Source organism: Hoplias malabaricus, chromosome 2 (genome assembly GCF_029633855.1).
Source record: "Hoplias malabaricus isolate fHopMal1 chromosome 2, fHopMal1.hap1, whole genome shotgun sequence".
Taxonomy (NCBI): domain Eukaryota; kingdom Metazoa; phylum Chordata; class Actinopteri; order Characiformes; family Erythrinidae; genus Hoplias; species Hoplias malabaricus.
In genome coordinates, this window is record NC_089801.1 from 7,417,073 (window position 1) to 7,444,167 (window position 27,095).

Here is a 27,095-nt window from a genome sequence, read left to right on the forward strand (position 1 = left end):
ACTTCCAACCTGGAGAGAGCACTCCACCCTTTTCCGACTGAGTACCATGGACTCGGACTTGGAGGTACTGATCCTCATCCCTACCGCTTCACACTCGGCTGCAAACTGGTCCAGCAAGAGGTCCCGGCTCGATGAAGCCAACAAGACCACATCATCTGCAAAAAGCAGACATGGGATCCTGAGACCACCAAACCGGACACCCTCCGCCACTTGGCTACGCCGAGAAATTCTGTCCATAAAAATTGTGAACAGAACCGGTGACAACGGGCAGCCCTGACGGAGTCCAACTCCGACTGGAAACCAGTCGGACTTACTGCCAGCCATACGAACCAGACTCCTGCTCTGTTTGTACAGGGACTGGATAGCTCGTAACAAAGAGCCCAGTACCCCATACTCCCTGAGCACCCCCCACAGAATACCCCGAGGGACACGGTCGAATGCCTTCTCCAGATCCACAAAACACATGTAGACTGGTTGAGCAAACTCCCATGCACCCTCCAGGATCCTAGCGAGGGTAAAGAGCTGGTCCTGTGTTCCACGACCGGGGCGGAATCCGCATTGTTCCTCCTGGATCCGAGGTTCAACTATCGGTCGGACTCTCTTCTCCAGTACCCCCGCATAGACCTTACCGGGGAGGCTGAGGAGTGTGATCCCCCTATAGTTGGAACACACCCTCCGATCCCCCTTTTTTAAAAGGGGAACCACCACCCCAGTCTGCCAGTCCAGAGGCACTGCCCCCGATGTCCACGCGATGTTGCAAAGACGTGTCAACCAGGACAGCCCCACAACATCCAGAGCCTTGAGGAACCCGGGGTGAACCTCATCCACCCCCGGGGCCCTACCACCAAGGAGTTTCCCTACCACCTTGGCCACTTCAGCCCCAGTGATAGACGAGCCCCCCCCGGGGTCCCCAAGCTCTGCTTCCTCTGCGGAAGACGTGCCGGTGGGATTGAGAAGATCCTCGAAGTATTCCTTCCACCGTCTGGTGACGTCCCCAGTCGAGGTCAACAGTTCCCCACCCCCACCATATACAGTGTTGGTGGAAAACTGCTTTCCCCTCCTGAGTCGCCTGACGGTTTGCCAGAAACTTCTCGGAGCCGACCGAAAGTCGTTTTCCATGTTCTCACCGAACTCCTCCCACACCCGAGTTTTTGCCTCAGCGACTGCCGAGGCTGCGAGCCGCTTGGCTCCTCGGTATCTGTCGGCTGCCTCCGGAGTCCCCTGAGCCAACCAGGCTCGATAGGACTCTTTCTTCAGCTTGACAGCCCCCCTCACCCGGGGTGTCCACCACCGAGTGCGGGGATTGCCACCCCGACAGGCACCGACAACCTTGCAGCCACAGCTCCGTTCAGCCGCCTCAACAATGGAGGTCCGGAACATGGCCCACTCGGACTCAATGTTACCAGCCTCCCCCGGGATGCAGTCGAAGCTCTGCCGGATGTGGGAGTTGAAGATCTTTCTGACAGGTTCCTCTGCCAAACGTTCCCAGCAAACCCTCAACACACGTTTGGGCCTGCCAGGTCTGTCCGGCATCCTCCCCCGCCATCTGATCCAACACACCACAAGGTAGTGATCAGTTGACAGCTCAGCGCCTCTCTTCACCCGAGTGTCCAGAACATATGGCCGCAGGTCAGATGATACGACTATAAAATCGATCATCGAAATGCGGCCTAGGGTGTCCTGATGCCAGGTGTACTTGTGGACACCCTTATGTTCGAACATGGTGTTCGTAATGGACAAACTGTGACGAGCACAGAAATCCAATAACTGAACACCACTCGGGTTCAGATCAGCGGGGCCGTTCCTCCCAATCACGCCCCTCCAGGTCTCACTGTCATTACCTACGTGAGCATTGAAGTCCCCCAGCAGAACAATGGAGTCCCCAGAATGAGTGTTCTCCAGCACTCCCTCTAGGGTCCCCAAGAAGGCATGGTACTCTGAACTGCTGTTCGGTGCATAAGCACAAACAACAGTCAGAGCCCTTTCCCCAACCCGAAGGCGCAGGGAAATTACCCTCTCGTCCACTGGGGTAAACCCCAACGTACAGGCGCTAAGCCGGGGGGCTATGAGTAAGCCCACACCTGCCTTACGCCTCTCACCCTGGGCAACTCCAGAGTGAAAGAGCATCCAGCCCCTCTCGAGGAGATTGGTTCCAGAGCCCATACTGTGTGTCGAGGTGAGCCCAACTATATCTAGTCGGTACCTCTCAACCTCGCGCACCAGCTCAGGCTCTTTTCCCACCAGAGAGGTTACGTTCCATGTTCCAAAAGCCAGTTTCAGTAACCGAGGATCGGAACGCCAGGGCCCCCGACCCCGACCACCACCCGATCCACAATGCACCAGACCCGGATTACTACCTCTCCCACAGGTGGTGGGCCCATGGGAGAGTGGACCCATGTATCCCCTTCGGGCTAAGCCCGGCCGGACTCCATAGGTGAAAGTCCGGCCACCAGGCGCTCGCCAAGGAGCCCCTCCCCCAGGCCTGGCTCCAGGGTGAGGCCCCGGTAACCCTGCTCCGGGCAAGGGAGGCTGTGTCCTCGTTGTCTTTTTCATCTGTGTCTTTATGGATCACTCTTTGTCTGGCCCATCACCTAGGACCAAAAGGAATATTCCAGCTTTTTTCAAATTCCTTGCAAAAATAAATTGCTTAGACATAAAATAAATTATACAAAGAGGTTTGATGTGAAATGCACTATTTTTGAGATGCCCCCTAGAAGTGTTCTGGGTGATTGGAACTAGATTTCTAAAGTCTCCAAAAGATGCCTTACTGAAAGCTGTTACATGAAACTCTAGACATCATAAAAAGGTTCCTATCACCACTCTGGAAAATTAGCTTCACTACAGTGCAACAATAACATCATACCACTCTGAATGACTTATATTTAAAAATATTAAGTGTGATTTAGTAAGTGATGTGACTGCTGTTAGATAAATTGTAAATATGAGTTAGTTTTCAAGTCTCTCATTTCTTCAACTCAAATAAATAATTAAATAAATAAATAAATGTATAAATAAATATTCAGCAATAAATCTGCATAGCTGTGACTTTGACTGACTGACACATTGGTTGGGCCTGAGTTTGCACCACAATGAACCACAGGAGGTCAACAAGAGGATTTCTACACAATGCTAAATCTGGATCCACACGCATTTTAGTCTTTTCCCTTGCTTCCCTAACTCAGCATTCTTTTTTTTTCTGAAGTTCTGTGAGAATGGATGTTGGAGAACAAATTACATCCTTGATGAGGAGCATAAAATGTGGTTTGATCCCCAATTGGCTTGCTGTTGGTGATATTCAAATGCCTTTTCTTCCAGGAAGTAATGCCAGAACAGAGAGGCAGCGGGAGCCCTCACAAAATCCCAGCAGGCGTGAAAAGGCACATTTCATTCAAGCTTAATGTGTTTTCTCTGCCACGGAAACGTGTCGCTATCCATGAATTCCCACATACAGGAAAATGTGGGTCAGGATACTTTTTTTCTGAGCGCTTGGAGATAAGCCCTCAAACGTAAACTAAAGTTAACTCACAAAAACTGAGTGCAGACATAAAAGGCACAGGTTTCTGAGCAAGATTCCTAAGAGCACTTGCATATCATAAAAGGCTTACATAGGCATTGCAGATATTTTACATAACCGGGGCTAATTTATTATTATTATTTATATATATATAATAAGATAAACAATTAACTGCACTTCTTTATTATGTAAAGGGGGCACTGCATGAGGAACCAATGTTTCTCATTACTTTAAAATAAAGAGGCTGATGCAATGCCAACTTGCCAGCACAGTCTATATCCATCCATCCATTATCTGTAACCGCTTATCCAATTCAGGGTCACGGTGGGTCCAGAGCCTACCTTGAATCATTGTGCGCAGGTCGGGAATACACCCTGGAGGGGGCGCCAGTCCTTCACAGGGCAACACACACTCACACATTCACTCACGGTCACTTTTGAGTCACCAATCTCCCTACCAACGTGTGTTTTTGGACTGTGGGAGGAAACCGGAGCACCCGGAGGAAACCCACGCGGACACCGGGAGAACACACCAAATCCTCACAGACAGTCACCCGGAGCGGGAATCGAACCCACAACCTCCAGGTCCCTGGAGCTGTGTGACTGCGACACTACCTGCTTTGTATTGGTGATGCCACAAAGGCAGATGCAGGACTGCTTATTAATTTGACTTCAAATAATTTGCATATATATGAGACATAAAGAAACAGGGTGATTAATTAAAATGTATAAAGAGAGGTTGGAAATGTGTCTTGTAAAATGAAAGATGACTGGTTTTTGTATGAACCAACAACAAAAGAAAGCCAATTTATGGAAGCCGTATCAGTTCTGGGGCAAAAGTGCAAGGCATGCTGTTTGACTTAAACAACAGAAGAAGGATATATTACATGCCCTATGGTGACCTACTAGCCTTAACCCTCTTGCGAAATGAGGTTTAATTCTCTGTAAGGATTGAAACTGATCCAGCAATATCCCTAGAGGGCCCTTGACTTATTCTACTGCAGATGTCATACATTCTTACAGTGACTTCCTGAGCTGACATATTCCGTATAAGCCAAATGAAAACAATCACTGTGGTTGACAAGAGACACTATTCTATTATCAGGCTTACTGTAAGAACACCTTAGGTGTAAACCCAGCACATGTGATATTAAGAACAACTGATGTGGTCTGGCCATTTGCACTTGTTCTTGCCATCTATCAGAATTTAATTCAATTTAAAAATATTTGTATAGTGTTTTAAAGGACAGGCAAAGTCATAAAGTAGCTTTGGAGTAATCTAAGTCTAAGCCTCTAGTAAGTTTGCCAGGGGCAACAGAAGTAAGGGAAAAGTCCTTAGAAGCAAGAGGATGAAAATTTGAAAGGAACCAACAGCTGAAAAGGGAACCCATCCAAAAAAGAATATAATCCAAAAACCCTAATTGTAAAGCACAGCCTCCATAATATTTGAATCATCAAATATCAAATGTAATACTCGCTAACAAGAAAATGTCATGTTCCCACTAGGAATTAATTACATTAATTACATTCATGCCATTTTTTACTCAGTTATAGGAACGGTCACGTAACATTTTAGGTCATAAACAAATTAACGTAAAATGCATTAACAGTTGTTCCTTCAACAATTAGTCTCCTCAGTATCCAATTACAGAGCACTGTGATTAATGAATGAGCTTCAGTGGGTGACACACATGTGCTACCATGCCACTTGCCTCAGTCTGTAACACAAAACCAGCCTATCAAAGAGTGTATGTAAAACTTAGATATGAAGTGACTATTAAACAACAAACAAAAACACACAATGTTAATATGGACATTAAATTTGGACTGTCATATATAAGTGACTCTTTTTTTTCAGAGTTTTGCATGATGACAATGCTTATTTTAAACGCTGTTACTTGCCTGATGGAGACACTCATTTATATACAGGTTTTGGCTTAGGAATTATTATTATTTGTTTGTTATTGTTTAGTTAAATGTAATATTTATTTGAATAATTTAAATCTGCTGTTGTTTCATCAATTACTAACAAGTCAGACAGCCCTATACTCAATCCAGGACAGCGTTTAGTATGCCTCTTTAAAGATACTGCCTAACCCAACAACACATATGCTACTTCCAACTTAGATAAATTGGTGTTTAACATTGCTGCACTGAATAACTCAGGGAAAGATCTGCAAAATTAACTTTGCTGAAGCCACAGCTCCTGCTGGATTTGAAAACAAATTTAATGTCACTTTTCGAGGGAGACCATACTAATTACGTGGAAGGCTAGGCAAATAGCTCGATTCCTCTGACTTGAGCCTCGGCCCTGTAGGTATTGTGATTTAATAGCTCTGACGCTGTTGTTCCCCACAAGGAATTCCAGTGAACCTGCTGCCAACAAAACAAGCAGCGCTCCTGAAAAATGTCTTCTTCCCCAAACCACAACATGGTAATTAGGCCATTGACCTCAAAGGCCATCTGGTCTTAATGTGCGTAGCACCACCTGTTCCTTCTAATGGATTTCTCCCATTCCACTTGTAGTGGCCGTACTCTCTCTGTGACACCACGATGGGAACAAAGCCATTTTCTGACCAAAGAATTCACAGACAAGGATCCATTTGGCTGAGAATGCTAAGGCCATTCTGACTTTGTGTGAATGGTGCTTCATCTACAATAAAAACTGATGATGTGAAATGAGGTCAGCTTTGGCCAAGGTGGGCAATGTCAAAGGTACACAAAATGGCAGTGTGTCCGTGATGAAATAAATGCTTCCAATGGTATGTGAGCACCCTGTCTAAAACGTTAATTTCTTGTATTTTCTCCACAGAAATGCATTGCCTATAGTATAAGACACTCTAGATCTAGCTCATGAGCCTAAGCTCCAATGCCCAATATCTAAATATCAGCAAGAGTAGCAAAAAGTCTGAGCCATGCACTGAGCTATGAATATATATATTCATATTTCAGGCTAGGAGAAATACTACAAACAATTTTAATTCTACCAATGTCTTTCATGGATTAGATTTTGTGTAAAAAGTGAGCAAAGGAAGACGGTTACTTTGTTATGACAGTAGGGATCAGTTCATACCTTCTCTCCTCTATCTCCCTTTTGTCCGGGAAGTCCTGCCAAACCTGGAAGACCTGGTTCACCCTTTAAAGCAATATAGAACAATCAAAGTCAAATCATACAACTTTAATAGAACAAAAAAGAGTGCCTTGTTTTCCAAATGACTGCCCTCATTACACCAAGGAGGTAGATCCAAAATACAGAGGAACATTATGGCTTGAACTTTGTCTTTTTGCACTTCGGGGGAGATCAGGGAAACATCCCAAGTGAATAAGAGTATGTCTTCAACCAAACACCCCCTTTTATTTGTGCCAAATTGACGCTAATAAGCCTTTACTCCTGCCTCTGGCTGTCATCCAGGAGTAGAGGAGGGCATAAAATGTGCTTTAATTGGACATTCATTTTGCATGCGGCATTAGTTTTAGGTGGTATTGAGAACAGACCGCGAGCTCCTTCATTTAAAAACATGACTGTCTCTCTTCTAGTGGTTGAGGCTGAAGTAAGTTAACTTTACCTTCACTGCTGGGCACAGACATCGATCGGCCGGCTGCTGCAGAGGCTTGGACAAGATTCGGTGGAGGTAGCCTGTGATCAGCGGGGCAGCTGTTGGTTCAGGGGTGTCTCTGAACTCACACTGGGCAAATACAAATACATCACAATCAGAGTGTTTTCATTGTAAACATCACACCTTCTGAATTTCACTTGACCAGTCCGTGCTCTGCCTGGCTTATACATATCAGCTTTAGAGAACCATGAGCTTGACTAGCAGCTTAATAAATTCAGGTTGACTATAAATGTAAACAATGTATAATTCCAAATTAAATCATAAATGTGTGTTTCATTACAGTGTTTTATTCACAGATTTATTTAAGTGACCATTACAGTGGTTTTCAGTTACAATGGGTTTTACAGAAATGTCTCAGAATAAGAAAAAAGCACTCCCTATTGTGTATTATTAAATAAATCTACACTCACACTATCCTGGTAGTGATACATTACAGACTTTATAACACCAACAGCCTTCTATTAAAGCTCATCCAACCTTGCAATAATGCTATGATTAGTCAGATTTGTACGCTGAATATAGATATGTCCATTCGATCCATGTGAAGAATTCCTCACTAATATCTGCTGAATTTTGGGTCATGTTCAAATGATCATCTCAGTTCTAGAACAGCTGGGATTCTTGATCAGCACATTTTTAAATTATTTTATTATTTAAATTAAATTCTTTAACATAGGAATTTATTAATCCCACTTCTTTTGCTTAATTCCTGTATGTGTCCTCGATGGCATCTGGAACGCCTCTAACAGAATGAGGTGTAATCGCACACCAGTGTAACACAAGCCTATGATTGTATAAGAGAACAGACCTGTCTTCACTAACCTCTTTTACACAGGATGCTGTTTTCAATCGATCAGATGATATTGACCAGAGCAACATGAACTAAAAGGACGTTTTCAAAGGCTCTGAACGTACTTGATTAAATGGGCGGTGCACATAAACAATGAACAACTGCTTTCTACATTTTTTGCTACAGTAAATAAGGCTAAAAGCAATGCTTCATATTTTAAGGACGGAGAAGTTATTTTACAAGAATTCAATTGGACAAAACCCTGCAATTAAGAGTAGTTGAAACTTTAAAAAATCCAAGAGTGCTACAAAACAGTCATGGGCAACAAACCACCACAATATAATTCATTACACTGCAAAAGTGAGGTTATCTGAAGTGAGACTATTTTGATAATTGGATGATGAAAATCAGACTTACATTGGCTCTCGGTGCCTCACAACATTTGTCCTCCTCTGCCATGCTGGGATCGCAGAAGACCAGAATCTCCTGCAGCTCAATCTGTAAAAGCAATTAATCATAAATTAGCATGAAAATATGCGTGTTTGACTTTGCAAGTGTACAATTAGATACCATAGTTCATATTTTTCTATCTACAACATGTCAGGTTTAAGCCCTTCATCAGTGCTCAGCTGACCACAGCATTGAGCTTCACTGCATAGTGATAGCCGCGAGACTATCCTCAACCCACACTTCTGGTGTCAGTACAAATGCACCTGTACGGTAAGGGTTTCTTATAAACTGTCCAATGTGTGTAGCAACTCAAAAAATGTGTTGATACGTCCTTTATTAAGTGATATTCACTACTTTTCTGACACGAATTTGTTTGTACACTCTCTATAGAAAAACTTTATCAGTAGAACAGAAACGTTTGGACCTGCTGCAGCTGAGCCTAAAGTCACCACTGTAAATGCCAAGTGTAAGCTAGAAGGGAATAAAGCTCCCTGCAGTGGAAGTGCATTCTGTGGAGTTACAATTGTGGCATTTGTGATGAACACCAGTACCTGACCTCACGAGTGTTTATATGGATGAATGAAATCAAATCCTCACAGCAACAAGCAACCCCTAGTGTGTGCCCAGTAGGGTATAATGTAACGATCTTCCACTTCTAACTGATAAGAATATTCTCTGTAGGTTAAGAACTCACATCCACTGGCCGTCCATCCTCTGCTCTGGTGGTGATAAGCGCACGTCCACACATGTCTGCCGCATCCCTCTCTTCAATCAGCCTTCTCTCGATCAGCTTACAGTCCACGTACACAGCTACTGTATTGCTTCGTACAGCCACCCCGAGCTTATGCCACTGGCGGTCAAACAGAGTGTGCAGGTCCCGGCTTTTGAATACATAATGGAGGTTGCTCTTCAGAAGGCCCAGGGCTGAAAACTCCACCAGTTTTTTAGCCCCATCCACTATCAGTGATACCTGTGTGATAAAGATGTTCCTTGGTAGTTAGTAGAGATGTACGTCTCTAACACCACAAAAGCTTTTTTGACAAATCTTTACAGAACAAAATTGGTGCAATAATTTTATGAAATTTGTAAACTCTTTTTTCCTCAGTTTTTGCTGAATTTTCTTCCTAATAATTATTTATGTCCAATTTCACTCTTTCAATGAATCTCCCATCCTCAGGAGGGTGGAGATGAACAGGTGCCTCCTTAAGACACGTGAGGCCAGACCACCGCTTCTTTTTGAACTGATTCTAACACAATGCTACATGCTAAGTTAGCACTGTGGGCAGTGGTGGAGGAGAGTGTGCTGAACTACAGATCCAGACAATGAGGTCATTTTGACTTCAGCCTCGGACAGCTGTGATAACACTGAACAGTGTGATGCAGACATTAAAAACATTACATTTGTTACGATTTTACATTTTTACTATGTTTTTCCATTTGCAAACAGCAAATTGACCAAGAAATGTTCACACGTTCTATTAAACCTCACTGTCAATAACTATAAGCAATGCTCTTCATGTATCTTCACACCCTAACAGATACCTAATATTCAAAGTAGTTTTGCACTCATGCAAGTAAGCGGAACTGAACATGTGTGACTGTAAATATTCAAGCATAACAATTTAGCAAACAGTAAGTGTTGTCTCATACTTGTGAGTCTCCAGCTTTATCCAAAATCTGCCAAAGAAACCAACGGTCTTTTTTTGTTGTTTTTCTGAGCCGGAAAGTAGCTACGAAGGAATATTCATGAGACAGACCATTTGGAAACACCAACCTGCAAGAGACAAACAGAAATATATTAATTTAGATGATATCTCTGTTAAAGAATTTTCTAGAATTTTCTAGGGTCTCTAAATTTCTGCAAAAAAAAACAAAAAACAGACTGATATTATATATTGATATAATATGATATTATATTGTGTTCTCCCGGTGTCCGTGTGGGTTTCCTCCAGGTGCTCCGGTTTCCTCCCACAGTCCAAAAACACACGTTGGTAGGTGGATTGGCGACTCAAAAGTGTCCGTAGGTGTGAGTGTGTGAGTGAATGTGTGTGTGTGAGTGTGTGTTGCCCTGTGAAGGACTGGCGCCCCCTCCAGGGTGTATTCCCGGTAGGCTCTGGACCCACCGTGACCCTGAATTGGATAAGCGCTTACAGATAATGAATGAATGAATGAATGATATTATAGTCTTATATTGCATATCTGTGGCAAAAGTGTGTGAACCTCTAAAATTAGCAGTTTTGTTGAAGGTGAAATTAGAGTCAAACGTTTTCAATATGCTCATAATCAGGCGTGAGTGGATAAACAGGGACCCAATCAAAGTCTGAGCTTCAAAACACATGTTTCTGGAAGGGTATTCTGGCATGAACAAAGTACATTTCCAAGGACAAAGCATATTTCTAAAGGGATGCTAATGCTCATTAAACTGCAGAAGGTTTAGACACCAAAAGTGCACAGTCAATCCATCTGTCCATTTATGAAAGAAAATCAAGACCATTGTTACCCTCCCTGTGAGTGCTCGATAAAGATACTCATCACGGGTCATTTCTAAGCAAGTTATCTCACTTTAGCTAATATTAATGTAATTGGGTCCACCATCCAGAGAACATGGCAGGGCTGCAAGACACTGCTTTCCAAAAAAACATTGCTGCCCAAATGAATTGTGCTAAAGATCACAGGGAGAAGCCAGAAAGCTACTGAAAAAAAATGCTTGGTAGATGGAGGAGACCAAATAGGCCTGATGTTATCCCATCTGTGCAACATGGTAGTGATAGTATCATGATTTTGGCCTGTTTTTCTGCAGCTGGGCCAGGACAGCTTGCCATTATTAAGGGAACAAGGAGAATTCTGAATTATACCAAAATATCAGGACTCTGTGAACTGAAGCTCAAAGAAATGTGGGTCATGCAGCAAGACAAGTCGCTTTACCAAATGTTTAAAGAAGAATAGACGTGTTTCCAAGTCAAACTTCTGACCTTCAGTAACAAAAACATGGAAGGAGCCGAAGTGAACAGTTCATATGAAGAAATGCACCATCACCCCAGATCTGAAGGAGTTTCCTCCAAGTCAAGGTACAGAACTGATCCATAGTTAAAGGAAATGTTTAGAGTTGCTGCATCGAATACTCAAACTTTTGTCTTTTGTCAGTGAAATTGGGATCTCTTTATCTACTATTAAGACTATTAGGATTAAAGTCATATTCATGCTGCATTATATCCAATTCTATACTTTAAAGCAGTGCTGTATTTAAAGAGAGAGAAAGCGTCAAATTAATAATAATAAAGAGAAATGTCTAAAGCGGACAAAAAAATAAAATAAATAAAACTACGCTTGTCACTAAAGCTCTGGACAAATGCCCACATATCGTCTACATTTTTGAAAACAAGATAAAAAGCCCAAACACAGCACATTTATTGTCAATATTTATACACAGAACTGTATTTACATATCTATTGTCCTTACTAAAGAAATAATTTTAAGGGAATACAATGCACCATTTCAAAGCAAGCCACTTAAAATGGCTTTGTTTACTCCCAACAGTTAAATTATGCAGGAAATGTGTTAAAACAATGGATCTGAAAATTATTCTTTTGACAACTGTCTACAACAGCTACATATTATGTGTTATTTCGTTTATTCCACACAGAAATCTATAAATCAATAACTACATGGAGACAGTCAGGTGAGCAGCGTAATACATAAATCATTTTCGGAGGGGTTGAAATAATTACACTAGTCTTAATGTACAATGTTTTTTATAATTATATAAACCAGCTGAAGACAGTATAGATGTGGGCTATTATCCCATTATATTTAGCTTTGTTGTGTACCTTTATGCCTTGCCCACACTGCTGTACAATAGGCATAGCAGGAGGTTCTGAAAGCCCAATATGTTGATTTTATGGCAACTCTGATCCATCCGTCCTGACAAAGCTTGTTATGTGCACCTCCAGTATATTGCAGCTAACAAAACAAATTATTATTGATCTAGGACTTGAATGGATTTGGCTAGTCTGGTTTAATGCTTGCACTGAACTAGAAGCTCAATACATGCCTTACAGTATGGGGAATGCAGAATGAATACAAAAATGTCTTTGCATTCATTCTGCGTCTAATGTCGGCATCCACTTCCCGTGACATCTGTAAAAACCCACAGTAATTAAATACCCAAAGAATCAAATTACACTTTTAAATGAATCAGCTAACAATGCATGTTCTAGGAACAGAATAACCTGCACTTCTCTCCATCCAACTTGGAGAAACACCTTTGGTGCCTTTCAAACAGCATTTGCATAATTACCTGGAACGTTAGATCAAGTTTGAAAAAAAAAAAAATGCTTTTACAGCCATAACTGAAGAATCAAAACACAATAAAACCACAATCAGCAAAACTAACAATAGGAAAATCTAATCTGTGGAGTCTATGAAGTAGAGAGAGAGAGAGAGAGAAGGAAGAGAGAGAGAGAGAAAGATGGGGCTTACAACAGACAGGCTGGAAATGAGTTTCTGCTCTAATACATCATCCTCTATTCTGTCGGAGCTATACCTTTCTGCATGGTGTGTCCCTTGCTTTCAGAGCGACCGCAGGGAAAGTGCACATTATTAAAATGATACATGCGCTGACTTTAAGCCCAGGCAAGATCAAATGCTTTTGTGGCAGAGAGGCAGAGGCAAGGGAAGGAGAAAAGTATGGCCCAAGGGCTTAAGGTAACAACCAGCCCAGATATCATATAGGACAGTGGCCAGGTAATTTGTTAGGCCAGCAACATATTCTGGGCTATTTTTTTTCCCCTCCAGCAGCCTTCATTAGGATTCCGTCCTGCGGCCGGCTGCGGAGGAAACGGAAGCTTCTTTAGATTTGTCTCAAAAGAAAGATAAAGCTCTGATATTTAAGATCTGCTGAGCTATCGCTTTTATGAATATATCCCTTTTGACTGAATTGTAACTAGCTGATACGGTTCAGCTCGGAGGGTTTAGAGGCTAGGCCAGCACAGCCGGGCGTAAACCCGCCGTGTTTTTGAGTGCAGGCTAATCCACTGAAGATGTGACTGCAAGCGCCCCTGAGAAAAGCGCAAAGCAGGCCCCATGAAATGAATCCCACCGTGTCGCCGGGCTGTTAAACAGGAATATTTTACATTCCTCTGCAATGCCTTCTGAGATGGAGCACTCAGCATAAAAAAATAAAAAAATCTAAATTGTTTACTGACAACAGAGAGAGAGAGAAAAAAAAGACCAGAAAACCAGCCAAATAATGCAGAAAACAGCTGCAAACCCTTCTCCATGCATATGTTTACATTTTACATTCATGGCATTTGGCAGATGCTCTTATCCAGAGAGACTTACTGTTCTAATCACGCAACAGCGTTAGGAGTCTGGTCTAAGGATTCTAATGAGTAAAGTGCTGTGTTCCTACTGTATCCTAGTTTGTAACATGGAGGGGGGCAATGTAATCCATTACACTATAGCAACCAAAAATACACAAGACAAGTACCATGTATAATCAGAGATGAAATGTATGTTTAACCCAAAAGCTTTTTATTATGTTATTAATGGTAAGGTTTATGATTCAGTAAACACTACTGTGCGGGGACCCACAAACAGATCTTTAATGTTTATGGGGTCAAGAATGGGTAACAATTCTGTAGTGACAATTTACACAAAGTAAAAGAGCTAATAGGGCTGCACGGTGGCGCAGCAGGTAGTGTCACACAGCTCCAGGGGCCTGGAGGTTGTGGGTTCAATTCCCACTCCAGGTGACTGTCTGTGAGGAGTTTGTGTGTTCTCCCTGTGTCCGCGTGGGTTTCCTCCGGGTGCTCCGGTTTCCTCCCACAGTCCAAAAACACACGTTGGTAGGTGGATTGGTGACTCAAAAGTGTCTGTAGGTGTGAGTGAATGTGAGTGTGTGTCTGTGTTCCAGGGTGTGTTCCCGCCTTGCGCCCAATGATTCCAGGTAGGCTCTGGACCCACCGTGACCCTGAACTGGATAAGGGCTTACAGATAATGAATGAATGAATGAAAAGAGCCAATAGAAAAATGACCCAAGGTTAATGGGAAAACAACCATACACAAGTTCACTAGATTCACAAAATGTATATATACAGCAATTGAAAAGTCATTTATTTTTACAAATATGTAAATATATATTTCTAATTTACATTTTTTATAATATTTGTCGTATTTAGGTGAACCACCTTGCCATTGGACTAAAATGCAAAAAAAACAAACACATCTGCTGTTTTAGGGACTCTCAAAACGCAGCTACAACCAAAACAAACACTTCAATGAACCTTCTTAAATAACTTGAACAAATGACAAATTATTTTAGATGTAAAGCAGGTCATACAACTGGCTTATGACTAGCTTGCAACACACTAACTCACTCACTCACCCACCCAAATTCACACTCACTCATGCATGTTTAAGGAATGCTCTACACGGAGCACTACTCGGTGCTTCCTGTTAAAGACACTAGGGAAGATCCATGAGTAGATTCTTCAAAAGGTTGTTTCCTACCAGACTGATAAAACCTGCTGCACATAAGTGCATAGATATGGGGAAAACCAAGCCGAATAGATGTGGGAAAACAAACAAACAAACAGATAAATGTTGCCATAATGGCAAAATATGTCCGTTCATGTACAAGCAGACCATTTGAGGCTAATCGTATTAATTTATGCATTTATTAATTAATCTTATGTAATCACTTCACCCTTAATTTAATATCATTAATTACATTTATAATATTAAAACAGCTAAAGTAAACTAATTTAATTCTACTTCAAAAGCACAGGTAAAGTAAAATGCATGCAAGCACTGTAATGAGCGCAGTTGTTATTTATTCGTTTAAACTTCTGCATGTGATTCACATTGCAGTCATGTGTACACCCCCCACGCCAAGTCCAAGCTACTGTAAAACCAACGGAACCTGATCCAAGAGCACAGAGTCTCCCTTTTCCATGTAACAGGATCAATTAGAAGTCAGAGCCAGTCAAATACAATCTAAGCCACCTGAAAGGCGAGCCAGGCAACATTTCCTGCAAGTAAAGTGAGAGATGTTTGGAGTTTGGGGGCTACTCTATCACCCTTCATTCCTCCAGCTGACCAGCACCATCACCTGTCAAAGCTTGGCCATAATTGAAGACTGGAGAGAGAGAGAGAGAGAGAGAGAGAGAGAGAGAGAGAGAGAGAGCGAGGGAGAGAGAGAGAGTGAGAGACACACACAGACAGACAGAGACAGAGACAGAGAAAGGGGGGGTGCAGAAGCACTTGGCCTCCTTCACTCCCCTAGTGCCTCTTTCACTCCATCTCTTGACTCACTCCCTGTGCTTCAATACTGTTTTTAACATGCTCTTACCAACTTCACCACCAGTAGCCACTCACAGGTGAAAGGGGACAGTGAGGAGCAGGCTTTTCAATCCACTAGGCTAGCCTAAGAGAGCTAATTACCAACTTGAGAAATCCAAGTATACTGAACTTTGTGAGGAGTTGAATTGTCTGGGTTAAGTTTCTTCTTAAAAACCCATTGTGTGTTTTGTAATCACTGGCAAGAAAACTATCAGCGCAAAATACAGAGGATGCATCAGTATCATCCGGTACAACAAGAGGCTGTATTAATGCTACTACTTCTAATAATAATAATAAAAATAATAATATAAATAAATATCATAATAATGTTAATATTTATTTTATATATTTTTTTATATTTGTATTATTTATTATTTATTTCAAAGTTACACTTATACAGTGCCTTTCACAATCCCAAGGTGGCTTTACAGTGTCCAAGAGAGAGAAATTTGTGTTTTTATTTATCTAATCATATGTCATAGTTCTAAGGCGACGCGGTGGTTCAGCAGGTAGTGTCGCAGTCACAAAGCTCCCGGATCCTGGGGTTGTGGGTTCCAAGCCCGCTCTGGGTGACTGTCTGTGAGGAGTTTAGTGTGTTCTCCCTGTGTCCGCGTGTGTTTCCTACGGGAGACTGTCTGTGAGGAGTGTGGTGTGTTCTCCCTGTGTCTGCATGGGTTTCCTCCGGGTGACTGTCTGTGAGGAGTGTGGTGTGTTCTCCCTGTGTCTGCGTGGGTTTCCTCCGGATGACTCTCTGTGAGGAGTGTGGTGTGTTCTCCCTGTGTCTGCGTCGGTTTCCTCCAGGTGACTGTCTGTGAGGAGTGTGGTGTGTTCTCCCTGTGTCTGCGTGGGTTTCCTTCAGGTGACTGTCTGTGAGGAGTGTGGTGTGTTCTCCCTGTGTCTGCGTCGGTTTCCTCCAGGTGACTGTCTGTGAGGAGTGTGGTGTGTTCTCCCTGTGTCTGCGTGGGTTTCCTTCAGGTGACTGTCTGTGAGGAGTGTGGTGTGTTCTCCCTGTGTCTGCATGGGTTTCCTCTGGGTGCTCCGGTTTCCTCCCACAGTCCAAAAAAACACATTAGTAGGTGGATTGGCGACTCAAAAGTGTCCGTAGTTGTGAAAGTTTGAGTGAATAAGTGAGTTTGTGTCACCCTGTTAAGGACTGGTTTACCCTCCAGTGTGTGTTCCTGTTTGTGCCCAGTGATTCCAGGTAGGCTCCGGACCCACCGCGACCCTGAATTGGATATGGTTACAGACAATGAATGAATGAATGGTATAGCTCTGAAACATGAACCATCTTGTTTGTACAGCAGATTGTGTTACATCACTATGATTGTTTCATGGTCAAGGTCTGGTACATTTACAGGGTCTTGAACCTTGACCCCTCCAAAAAAATCCCCTTTAAGCTACTGCCACCCTTATATTGATGTTGGGAATTCACTAAAGAAGAATGCTGAGGACACACAGATGAGAGCATGTAGCATGTTATAAACACTGGAAACTGATTGCACAACTGCATATGGGGACCAGACTTGGCCACTGAGTGCCTCTGGCCATGAGCAATCTATAAAGTTACAGATCGCAAGTTACTTGCTCTCCAGCTCCTGTACTCTCACTGTTGACCCTATTAAAACATTCTTATTTCCCTTGTTTGTTTGTTTGTTTGTTTCAATGATGATAATTGTTAAGGCCCAATTACAGCTCTGCGTTGGCTGTTGAAAACGTCTGTGAACAAATCAGCAGGTGTGGTCATAAACAATGTATTTTAAAGATAAAGTGTAGCAGAGTTGACTTGCTCAAAATGAGTGTAAAAATATATACTGTAAAACATATTTAATCCAAAAGAAACCATACATTTCCTGAGACCTGTTATTGACTACAGGGGCCCTTGACATTGTCTGTGGGTAGATTTCACTAATGAGCTGCTCCTGCACGGCTAAGAAAGGGGTAGAAGTACTCCATGCATGCATAATTGGATGGTAAAAGCATCCCTGAGCCAGTAAGTTCATGCTGAAACAAATGTAGAATAAAACACCCAGACAAATGATATATGGGCCTGTACAAAACAAGCTAAAAATGCTCCACATAATGTTAACATTGAGGCCTATGTAAAGTAAAGCACTCAAGCTAATGATATATAGACAACAAAAGTGCTAAAACCTATGATTGTTAAATTCGGAAAAATAGATTCTTTATGGAACCAAATGTTGTTCTATGTCATCACCCAAAGGATCAGTTAAGACACCTACTTTTAAGAATAGTGTATCTGTAACATGCTTGATAGAAGAATCAATTACATTGTGAACAGGGGCTGAACAGCTCTGATGAAATGCCACCTTTGTATGTCGTTAAAGTAATTTTTACCAAGCTTTTTAATTTGTGGGATCTATTTCCCTATTACCACTTGATTTCGCTCCTGCTCCACACAGCTAGGCCCACCTCACTTTCCCCTTGGCCGAGCCTGTGGCCCATCTGCAAATTAATTCTGTCCAAATTATTCAACATGTCTCACGGCTCACCTCACAGTTTACCCTTATTAGCCGACGCAAATGGAATCATCTCTGCGAGCAGGGTGATATCTGGGTCGTCCTGTGTCATCCCCACACCGAGCCGCTTGCTTCACTGGCGACTTTTTCTTCCGGATATCAGCTGAACTGGCGGCAAACTTACACCCTGAGAAAATATTGGTTTGCAGCACTGCAACTCGATCTTTACCTGGCACCCTTTCAACGCCGGAAGGCTAGCTATTCGATGGGTGAGTATAGTTACTGACCAGTCTGAGAGAAACGATATTCTGAGTCATGCTCTGATAACACCAGAAGAGTAAAGAGGATGTGCCTGTTGTTTTCTTTTTTTCCAGAGAGCATCACGCCTGGTTTTTGTCCTGGTTTAAAAATTAATTGATTCATAGAACACTACAGATTTCCGTAAACATATATGTGCCATTTCATACGGTCTAAACTACAAGGTCAGGATTTCCCAAATTCTCTATTAAACCCAGTTAAATATCATATTAGACACAAATGATACAACATACACATCATAACTGCTCTACAGTTGGGCCACTTGCTTCAAGCACAGACGGCAACTTGGAAACCAGGATCCATACATATCTAACATGAAACTACTTGCCCTGCTGAATTTCAAAGTTGCTAATATCAAAATCTACTGACCAAGACTCTTATGCGATGCCACCAGCCGTTCAAAGTGTACGTTAACAGTACCCGAGCAAGCTAAAAACTGGTGTGCAAAGGAAATGTCTGTGAAGTTGCTTGGTAAACAATGTCTGTTTATTCAGCAGCAGTGTTAAGACGGGTTTATATTTCTGTGTCTGCATGTCTGCAATCATATGCTGGTGTCATGCACCTATATGCAGACCTGCACGTTGGTGTCAGTCTCGTAACCAGTCACCACACCGCTGGATATCATGACTTGAAGCACAGCGCCGCAGATCTGCATGGGGCATAGCTGAGATCATGGAGGTGTGCATATCAGGATGTGTTTGTGAGCCTCTTAGTGCTGTGCTTAGTGAAGTCTCCAGTTCATTTTTAGCCTCTCTAATGTTGTCATAATTCAAGAAGATGGTCTAGTGAAAAAAAACCTTTCATTTGCATTACTTCACAGGTCCACTGACAGCAGAGTGCAATATGTTCCATGCAATTTGTGATCCACACAAAAATTGTACATCCAGCTGTACACTTAATTTAAAAAGCCCATTATAAAAAAAACACTTACACTGTGTCTTTGATGAGGGGTTTGCTTCCCAGTTTGAACAGAGGCCTGTCGTCCGTAACTGCTCCTTTACGGAGAAGGAACTTTTCGGCCAAATCAAATCCTGCAGAGAGGGTGAAGGGAAAATGTTACTATTATATTGATGTCACCAAACTAGTATTTCTGACCACACTGTCTTCATCTTGTTATTGGCATTTTAACACAAATGTCTTGTTCAGTGGCTCAGTGGTAGTTTTCAACGGCATGGTATCAATGTAGACATCACAGAACCACCATGAATGTCAATCAACCCAAATTGTCATTTTCCATTTGAGGCACATCTGTGCTCCATGTTACAGAACAATGAAGTGTCTCATATTCGTTGATACCCATCATCTTTTCACCGGCTAATTTGCCATGACAGCTTGTCATAATGCACCATATGCAAATGTTCTGTATTTGACGTCCAAGCTGCAGTGTCCTACTGAAAGCATTAAAGCAGCAGCCAGCATACCTGTAAACTCACGATGGCCACTCATGTTGGCATACCAACTTTCCTCCAGTTTTAAAAGAGGGCATGAATGATCTGAAAGAGGAAAACATTCATTAAACTTCTGATAAATTAATCAAATCAATGTGTATCTAAAATTAGTGTCAATTTAATTAAATGTCTCCTTGTTTAAAAGGAAAGCATGAACAAAATGTACAGAAAGTATGTCATATCTGAAGAAGAACATATTTCCATACAGCAAGGGTATTCTTTTGCATTTGCATAGGATTTAATATGTATAGAGCGACATGAAACAACAATCCTCAAGGGCCTCTGTGCACTATACTCACAACAACCTGATTTTGACTGTTTCACAGTATACGTGAGAAACGCATGAACTACAAATAGCACAACACAAAAGCGAGGAAGTACACCAACTACAATATAAACTTATACTACAGGAAACAACTTATTTTAAGCCTCCAAAGTTAACATAAAATACACATACAATAAATATGCACAATGGGAAACAGTGAAGCAGAGTGAGTCGTATTGGAATGGGGTTTGTGCACAGAATGTTGATGAGTAGGTTAACTGTGCAAACAGCATGCAAAAGCAATGAGCCAAATAAACTGAAAAATATGAAATATATAAGAAGAGAATGCAGGAAATATCAGTTGTATGGTCAGGTTTATGAAGACACACTCAAATGTCTAAAATTTGTTTTTGCTTTAAGGCTGATTTTCTTGTTCATTGGTTCTAGTTCTGAAATAAAACACACTGTGGCCTAATAGATATTCGGCTGTGATTCCCCCTTGAAATTGCATCGCGAAATGTCACACTGGGACCCCAGAATGGCATAAACTTTCTTCAGAAAACACATCTTTCCAAGTATTACAAAGCATAAACGTTTATAACTTCTTGTCTGAATTTGGCACTGGAGCTACAAGGCTAATGTAGATATGCAGATTCACACACACTCTTTAGAATTATAACTAAACGCCAAAATCTGATCACACCCATGGATTCAAGAAGGTTCTTACTACAAATTTTAGCTATAGTCTGCTCTTGTTCATTACAAATGTGAGTTAGACACATAACTACAGAATTACTACCCAGTTTTATCACAATAACCAATTAATTTCATTTGTTTTATTGAAATATCACATTCATTTCATTATATTCATATAAAATGTTATCGATAACATTAAGACAACACAGCATAAGCTAAACCATAGCAAGGTTGGGGTATGGCAAATTGTTAGGATTATTTTTGATCTCAACAACAACATCATCAAAAGTTGTGGTAATAAAATAATAAGCTATACCGATAAAATAACACTTGTTATTTCTGGAAAATAACATAAATCATTTGTTATCATGATAAAACACAGTAAAATATACAATGGCCTTTTCAGGGCTTCTGTATATAAATTACCATGCTGACATTTTTAAAGACTAGTAAGCTACATGCTAATTAGTGGGGTATTAGCTTCCATTATTTGTTATCTATATTGGCCTTGAACCTCTAGCACAAAACTCAAAACAGTAGTGTGTCATAGTTGACTGAGAACTTTTCAGAGAAGCCACATACGTTCTACATTTTCAAATATCTATCTACTGCTTTCACAAGTTGTAACGGAAAACTGCTAATAAATATTGACCAGTTGTTTCTAAAATGATTATTCACTGTCTGAAGATTCAGACTGCACATATATCAACTGGCGCAGATCCAGTGCATGTGACTTTCCTCCTGGTGACCTCCATCTAGAATGACCATGGAGTCATGGAGTTGGTGTCATAAAATACGTGTCATGTTCTTGCGTGTGTCTTAAAGAAAGCATGCCAAATCTTTAGCCAGGAATAATTCATTCACACCCTGACTCCACACAAGTGTGCTAAACAGGTGTTAATTAAAGGTGATGAAAACACAGGCCTGGGTGAAACCTTCTCCAAAGCACAGGGGTCAACTTTGACTTCTTTTGTGGTATGTATAAGCTAAAGTTGGCAATTCAAACAACATGGTGCAACTGAAACAACAACTCTGATACATTTACACTTCTGGTGTTGGGTATTGACCACCCACGGCTGTAAATGAAGAATAAAAAGCAATGGCTGTCTCACTGCAGGGAATTGTTTGGTTTGCGGACATTATTTTATAAAACGAAGAAAACAGCAAGGCACGTCTGCTTGGTATTTGAGTGAAGCAGGCCATGTGGTGATGGTATACATACCTATTCTCTCGTTTACTGCCATGCCAAAAGTAAAAGGAATGGTATTTACTACCCAGAAGAACATAGTCCATCCTAGCCTGTGACTCATGTCTTCTTTTGCACATGAGAAAGGGCTTCTTGGATACCTAAAATAGAACACAATGTCACTTTTCACAGGATTGTAGGGTTCAACTAAAACATGCTAATATTTAGAGTAACATATTAAAACAATGTCAAGTTTTAAAGTAAAATAAACCTGAAAGCTAGACAGTGAGTGGGTGACTGAGATTACTAACTTCACAATAATTCAAAGCAATTTTACGATACTTGATAGCTATTACACATTTTTATTTTTCACTTGATATGTTTGCAGAAACAGTACATTTAAAATGTGCTATCAAATCCATAAATACAAATATTTTTTTGCGATGTTTCACATTTTGCACTGCAATAAATCCAATTAAAATCAGCTTTTATTGCCTGCATCAGAATGATTCATGACAGAGGATGGTAGATCGTAAACTTTAAGGCCTTATTATGTTGGTTATAACACGTCCTTCCCTGTAAACATTTAGCCATTGATTCAACGTTGAAATAACGTAATGTCTGCCATCTAATCAATGTTCTCGTAAGGTTGAAAATGAAAGTTAAAAAGACGTCCAAACACAGACATTGAAAAGACGACTATTAGACGTATTTTGGACGTCCATTGACGTTATTAATTGGTCCCGAAATAAATTACTCGTATAAAACGCATTTTGGACGTCTACTGACGTTATCGATTGGTCACCACTTAACTAACTTATTAAGATGGATTTTGGACGTCCATTGACGTTTAAAATATGTCCTTGACGGACAGACTACTTTTAGACCTATTTTGAACGTCCAGGGACGTTCCTTGTTTACTGGGATAGGTGTCTAGAAATATGTTATGAAAGTGTAAGCATTTTTTAAATTTAAAGTAAGTATAGATTTAAATATACTAATTATTGTCTAATATTCAGACTAAACTAAGACAAAATATTACTGATTTTAAATCTCTACTGAGAGTACAAGATTACACACAATCCATGGTAAACTGGTAATAAGCAACAAATATACAGCAATGCATTTGCATTTTGACCCAAAAAACCTCTGTCCCTGCAGTACATACAGAATCTTAACATCTAATCTCTTAGCTCAACATGACATTGCACTTGCATGCGCTGAAAATGTAATGCAATGAACTGACTTGATCGAAGTGCATACATCATTTCCACATTAATAAAATGATCTGCTCTGTTCTACCTTTCGGTTTTCATACTTCTTTCAATGATTGAGTTGAAGTAATGCATATTCATGTGGAACTGATACACACATTTGAAGTCAAGTCAATGAACCATTTTATTCTAGTGCAGTCGCATTGAAAAATCCTGCTGAAGAAAAGTCAGGGCACTTTTTTTTCACTTCTGAGACATAAACTCCAAATCTCATGAGGAAGCAGCACCTGCTGCATGCTTAACTCACTCTGGTAGTTCCTCTCCAAGTTCTGAACCATAGAAACCATGCACATCTGGTGCATGTAGGTTCCTCACATTCACCTGCACCATTCAGCTGAAATGTACTCTGAACTCGAACCTGACACAACAACTGGCCGTAAAAATACAGCTTGGATGTTGGAGAAACATATTCCGTGAATAAATAGTGCTGAAGGATCATGTGGAGGAGGGAAGGGGGACAGCCAAGTATTCCTGAAGCCATCTATCATTACTGTGTATGTGTGTGTATGTGGGCTTGTCTTGCTAACCCGTGTGAGGACAGTACTAAGACAACATTAGGGTACAACATGTGATTTTATTTCTCACTTTAAAAGCTACTGTTTTACCACAATTTCTGTGGAAAAACTAAAAGAAAATAAGGTGTCTTTAGCTTACTAAGACAGGGTGTAGTTTTAGTATGACTTGGCTACATTCATGAGTTTGTTTAAGTCCTTGTTAGTATAGTGAACAGTTTTCTGTGTGAGTTTTGGTAGCAGGTTTATATCACACTGTGGGGACCACCACCTATTTACTCGCTCACATTGAAACTTTACTTTTTTGTGAGGACTAAAATCAGGTAATTACATTTTATGGTGAAGGCGTTTTACCAATGTTAAGGTTAGGTTACGGGTTAGGTTTGCGCTATTAGCGTCTATGCATTAGATAATGGTAAGTCTCCAAAGAATGAATGGAAAGTCTATGTAACGTTCCTACGAGGCATGGAAACAAATTTGAGTGTGTGTTTGTCAGTGAAGGTGTCACATCAGCAACAACCGTCTCGTAACCGACACAGGAGGCAGGGAGCTAGCCAGTCGAACGACAAACAAACAAATAAACAAACGATAAATATGTACGTACTGTCTTTACGTTTCGCAAATTTCCTCCACAAATTTTAATAACCGACACTCAACTACGACAAAAGTATCCCGTTTAACTCTGACACTTTACAACTATGGAGTCCCATAAACCACGCTTGTAGCCAGAGAAATATAGGCACGTTACTAACTTCTTACGTCAAACGTAAGAGAACGCGAATTTGTCAACGTCTGTCCCAAGTAAAGGTGCGGGGAGAGTTTTCTCAAGGACTTTTTTTTTCGCTTCACTTAGGACTTGCGAGACCCCCTCCATCATACCAACACACGAAGAAAGCTCATTCATGAATGACACTGCGGAGACCGAGGTCGAAAAAACCGTTACAAACAAACGCACGAGGCGAGGACAGCGCGGGCGTACTTACATCTGTGGAGAAACTTTGGGTTCGCTTTCTATCCGTTTTTTCCTCCAAAGCGTGAACGAGACGCTCCCCTGGACGCTATGAGCACATGATAAGAAGCGACTTGGAGTCCAAGCACTCTTGGAAATCCAGAAAAGTGAGAATGGAGAAGCTCATGGAGGAGCTCTGTCCTTATTAGTCGTACAGAGTGACCCTCCCACTCACTCATTAGGCTACTAAACTACATTAGGAGGGAGCTGCATTGGCACAATAACTCATTTCATAGATGTGACACAAAGGAAAAGACAAATGTACATTCAAAGCCATTTTATTTGAATATATTATAGGAATTGCCTCTAGTTTATGTCCAAACACGCCACCGGCAGCAGCTACAGCATTTGGACAATTACCTCAGAATGTAACGGTGTAACGCTGTGTTTCACGGAACAGAAACTTCTAGACTTAAAGTCCAGCTGCAAATCTCAACAATTTTCAACTTGTTTCTGTCAACAGAAACTTGTTGACTGTATAACACATTTATTATAGCATTCAATTAAATTATATAGCAAATTATTCTCTTTTTATAATCGTTATTAGAGTGTTTCTTTTTTTTTACATAAACTGTAACAACAGCAATTTCCCTCTGGGATCAATAAAAATTTCTGAATCTGAATCTGAAATGGAAAGATGCAGAAGCATTATTTACCACAAGAAATTACAAATAAAATACAATAGACAACATATGTCATTATTTTGATATATAACATTACATTATATCAGATTTTTTTTCTGAGCATATAGTGAATTACCTGCAGCAAGGTGTGGAATATAATGTTCATAGCTTTTGGTAATTTTTAGTAAAAATCTGGCCATATTGTTTCAGTTATTTTTGTCTATAAAAACTTAAAGCAACACTACGTTGTATTTTTACTTTAGAGTTACAGCTTCAAAATCATTGTGATGCTCCAACAACTCGTAATAGGGAGAATAGAATCTTTGTCATTGCTACTCTGGGCTCAACGCTGCAGAAGTCACACAATGTAATTTAGGGAGGGTGGGAAACCTTCCCTCATCCCTCCCTATCCCCACTTGATTTCAGGACAGTGCTCTAAAAGTGAATTACACTCTGCACCTGTAGGGGGAACCCCAGAGGCAAAATTACCAAAACCTCAGAGAGTTGCTTTAAATATTAATTATGAAATGCACATAAACTCTCATGAAAATCATCTCAAATCATCATGCAGCATTGGGCTGTATCCAAATCTAAACACTACCATACTAGATAGTACTTCATATGTATTGTCTCCTCCATCTCAGCTTCTGGAAGTCCATCCATTAGTATGTGTACTGTATGTGTAATATGGTAGCATGTGATTGCTAATGTATGTAGCAGAGATTACAACTAATATCTTTAAATTTAGCCTGACACAATTGGCATTTTGTAAAATGGTGACTCTTCAGTTTCATTCACTGTAGGCAACAAAAGCATGGTAAGTGTACTATCCCTTTAATACCGCCCCATAGCACCGACTAAATGGGTTTACTGCTGAAAGTGAAGTCCAGATTTTCACCTTCACGCTTTGCCCTCTGTGTGCAGCCTAGAGTTGTTCCATAGGAGCCTGAGACTATTTTGGTCCTGGCCCTCTCAAATACCGCCACAGATTGGTTTGTGAACTTTCGCTAGGCTGTGACATACAAGTTGTGAACATTATATTGTAATAAATCGCAACTTCTTATAATTCAGTGACATTTAGAGCAATTGTTTGTTTATTAGCAAAGGGTGAAGTCAATTTAGAGTTAGATTTCATTTGCTGTGGGCCGGAACAAATAAACATTTCACAAATAAGCTTGCTTTATAGTCAATACAATGGCTTAGTCAGCATTAATGAGCCATTACACAGATCTCTTCATCATTATATGAGGCAAGTTCAAAAAACAACCAACCAAACACAAACAATCCTTTACCCCAGTCCCAAGTGTAGTCCAACAGCCAAGCTTTGACGTGCAATGAGGACTTCTTATATTTTTCATATATTGTTTTGCAAATGTATGAAGGAAGATATCCTATATTACCTATATTTCCTGTATTAACATATACCTCAAATGATACGTTTATATTTAAAGGATTTATTTTATTTAAATGCTAAACAGTACAGGGTTGCATGTGGAGTTTCTTTTTCATATCCTTTGCCTGTGGTTGATCTCATGTTGAAAGTTAAGCAATATCTGATTTTTAACACGGTGGTGCA

The 27,095-nt window shown here is 40.9% G+C and overlaps 1 protein-coding gene across 2 annotated transcripts in view; it reads right to left on the bottom strand.

Moving 5' to 3' along the window:
• The window catches only part of LOC136687626 (collagen alpha-1(XIX) chain), a 114,521-nt gene extending 90,612 nt beyond the window's left edge, over positions 1 to 23,909 (bottom strand). For both annotated transcript variants that reach the window (XM_066662134.1, XM_066662135.1), the window contains exons 1-9: positions 23,623 to 23,909; positions 22,138 to 22,262; positions 19,928 to 19,999; positions 19,438 to 19,537; positions 10,021 to 10,144; positions 9,065 to 9,340; positions 8,338 to 8,418; positions 7,080 to 7,199; positions 6,587 to 6,649 (exon numbers count right to left, since the gene is read on the bottom strand). In XM_066662134.1, coding sequence (XP_066518231.1) covers positions 6,587 to 6,649; positions 7,080 to 7,199; positions 8,338 to 8,418; positions 9,065 to 9,340; positions 10,021 to 10,144; positions 19,438 to 19,537; positions 19,928 to 19,999; positions 22,138 to 22,262; positions 23,623 to 23,705 — 1,044 coding nt within the window. In that variant the 5' untranslated portion in view covers positions 23,706 to 23,909. The remainder of the gene's footprint in view (positions 1 to 6,586; positions 6,650 to 7,079; positions 7,200 to 8,337; positions 8,419 to 9,064; positions 9,341 to 10,020; positions 10,145 to 19,437; positions 19,538 to 19,927; positions 20,000 to 22,137; positions 22,263 to 23,622) is intronic.
• Positions 23,910 to 27,095: the final 3,186 nt, after the last annotated feature.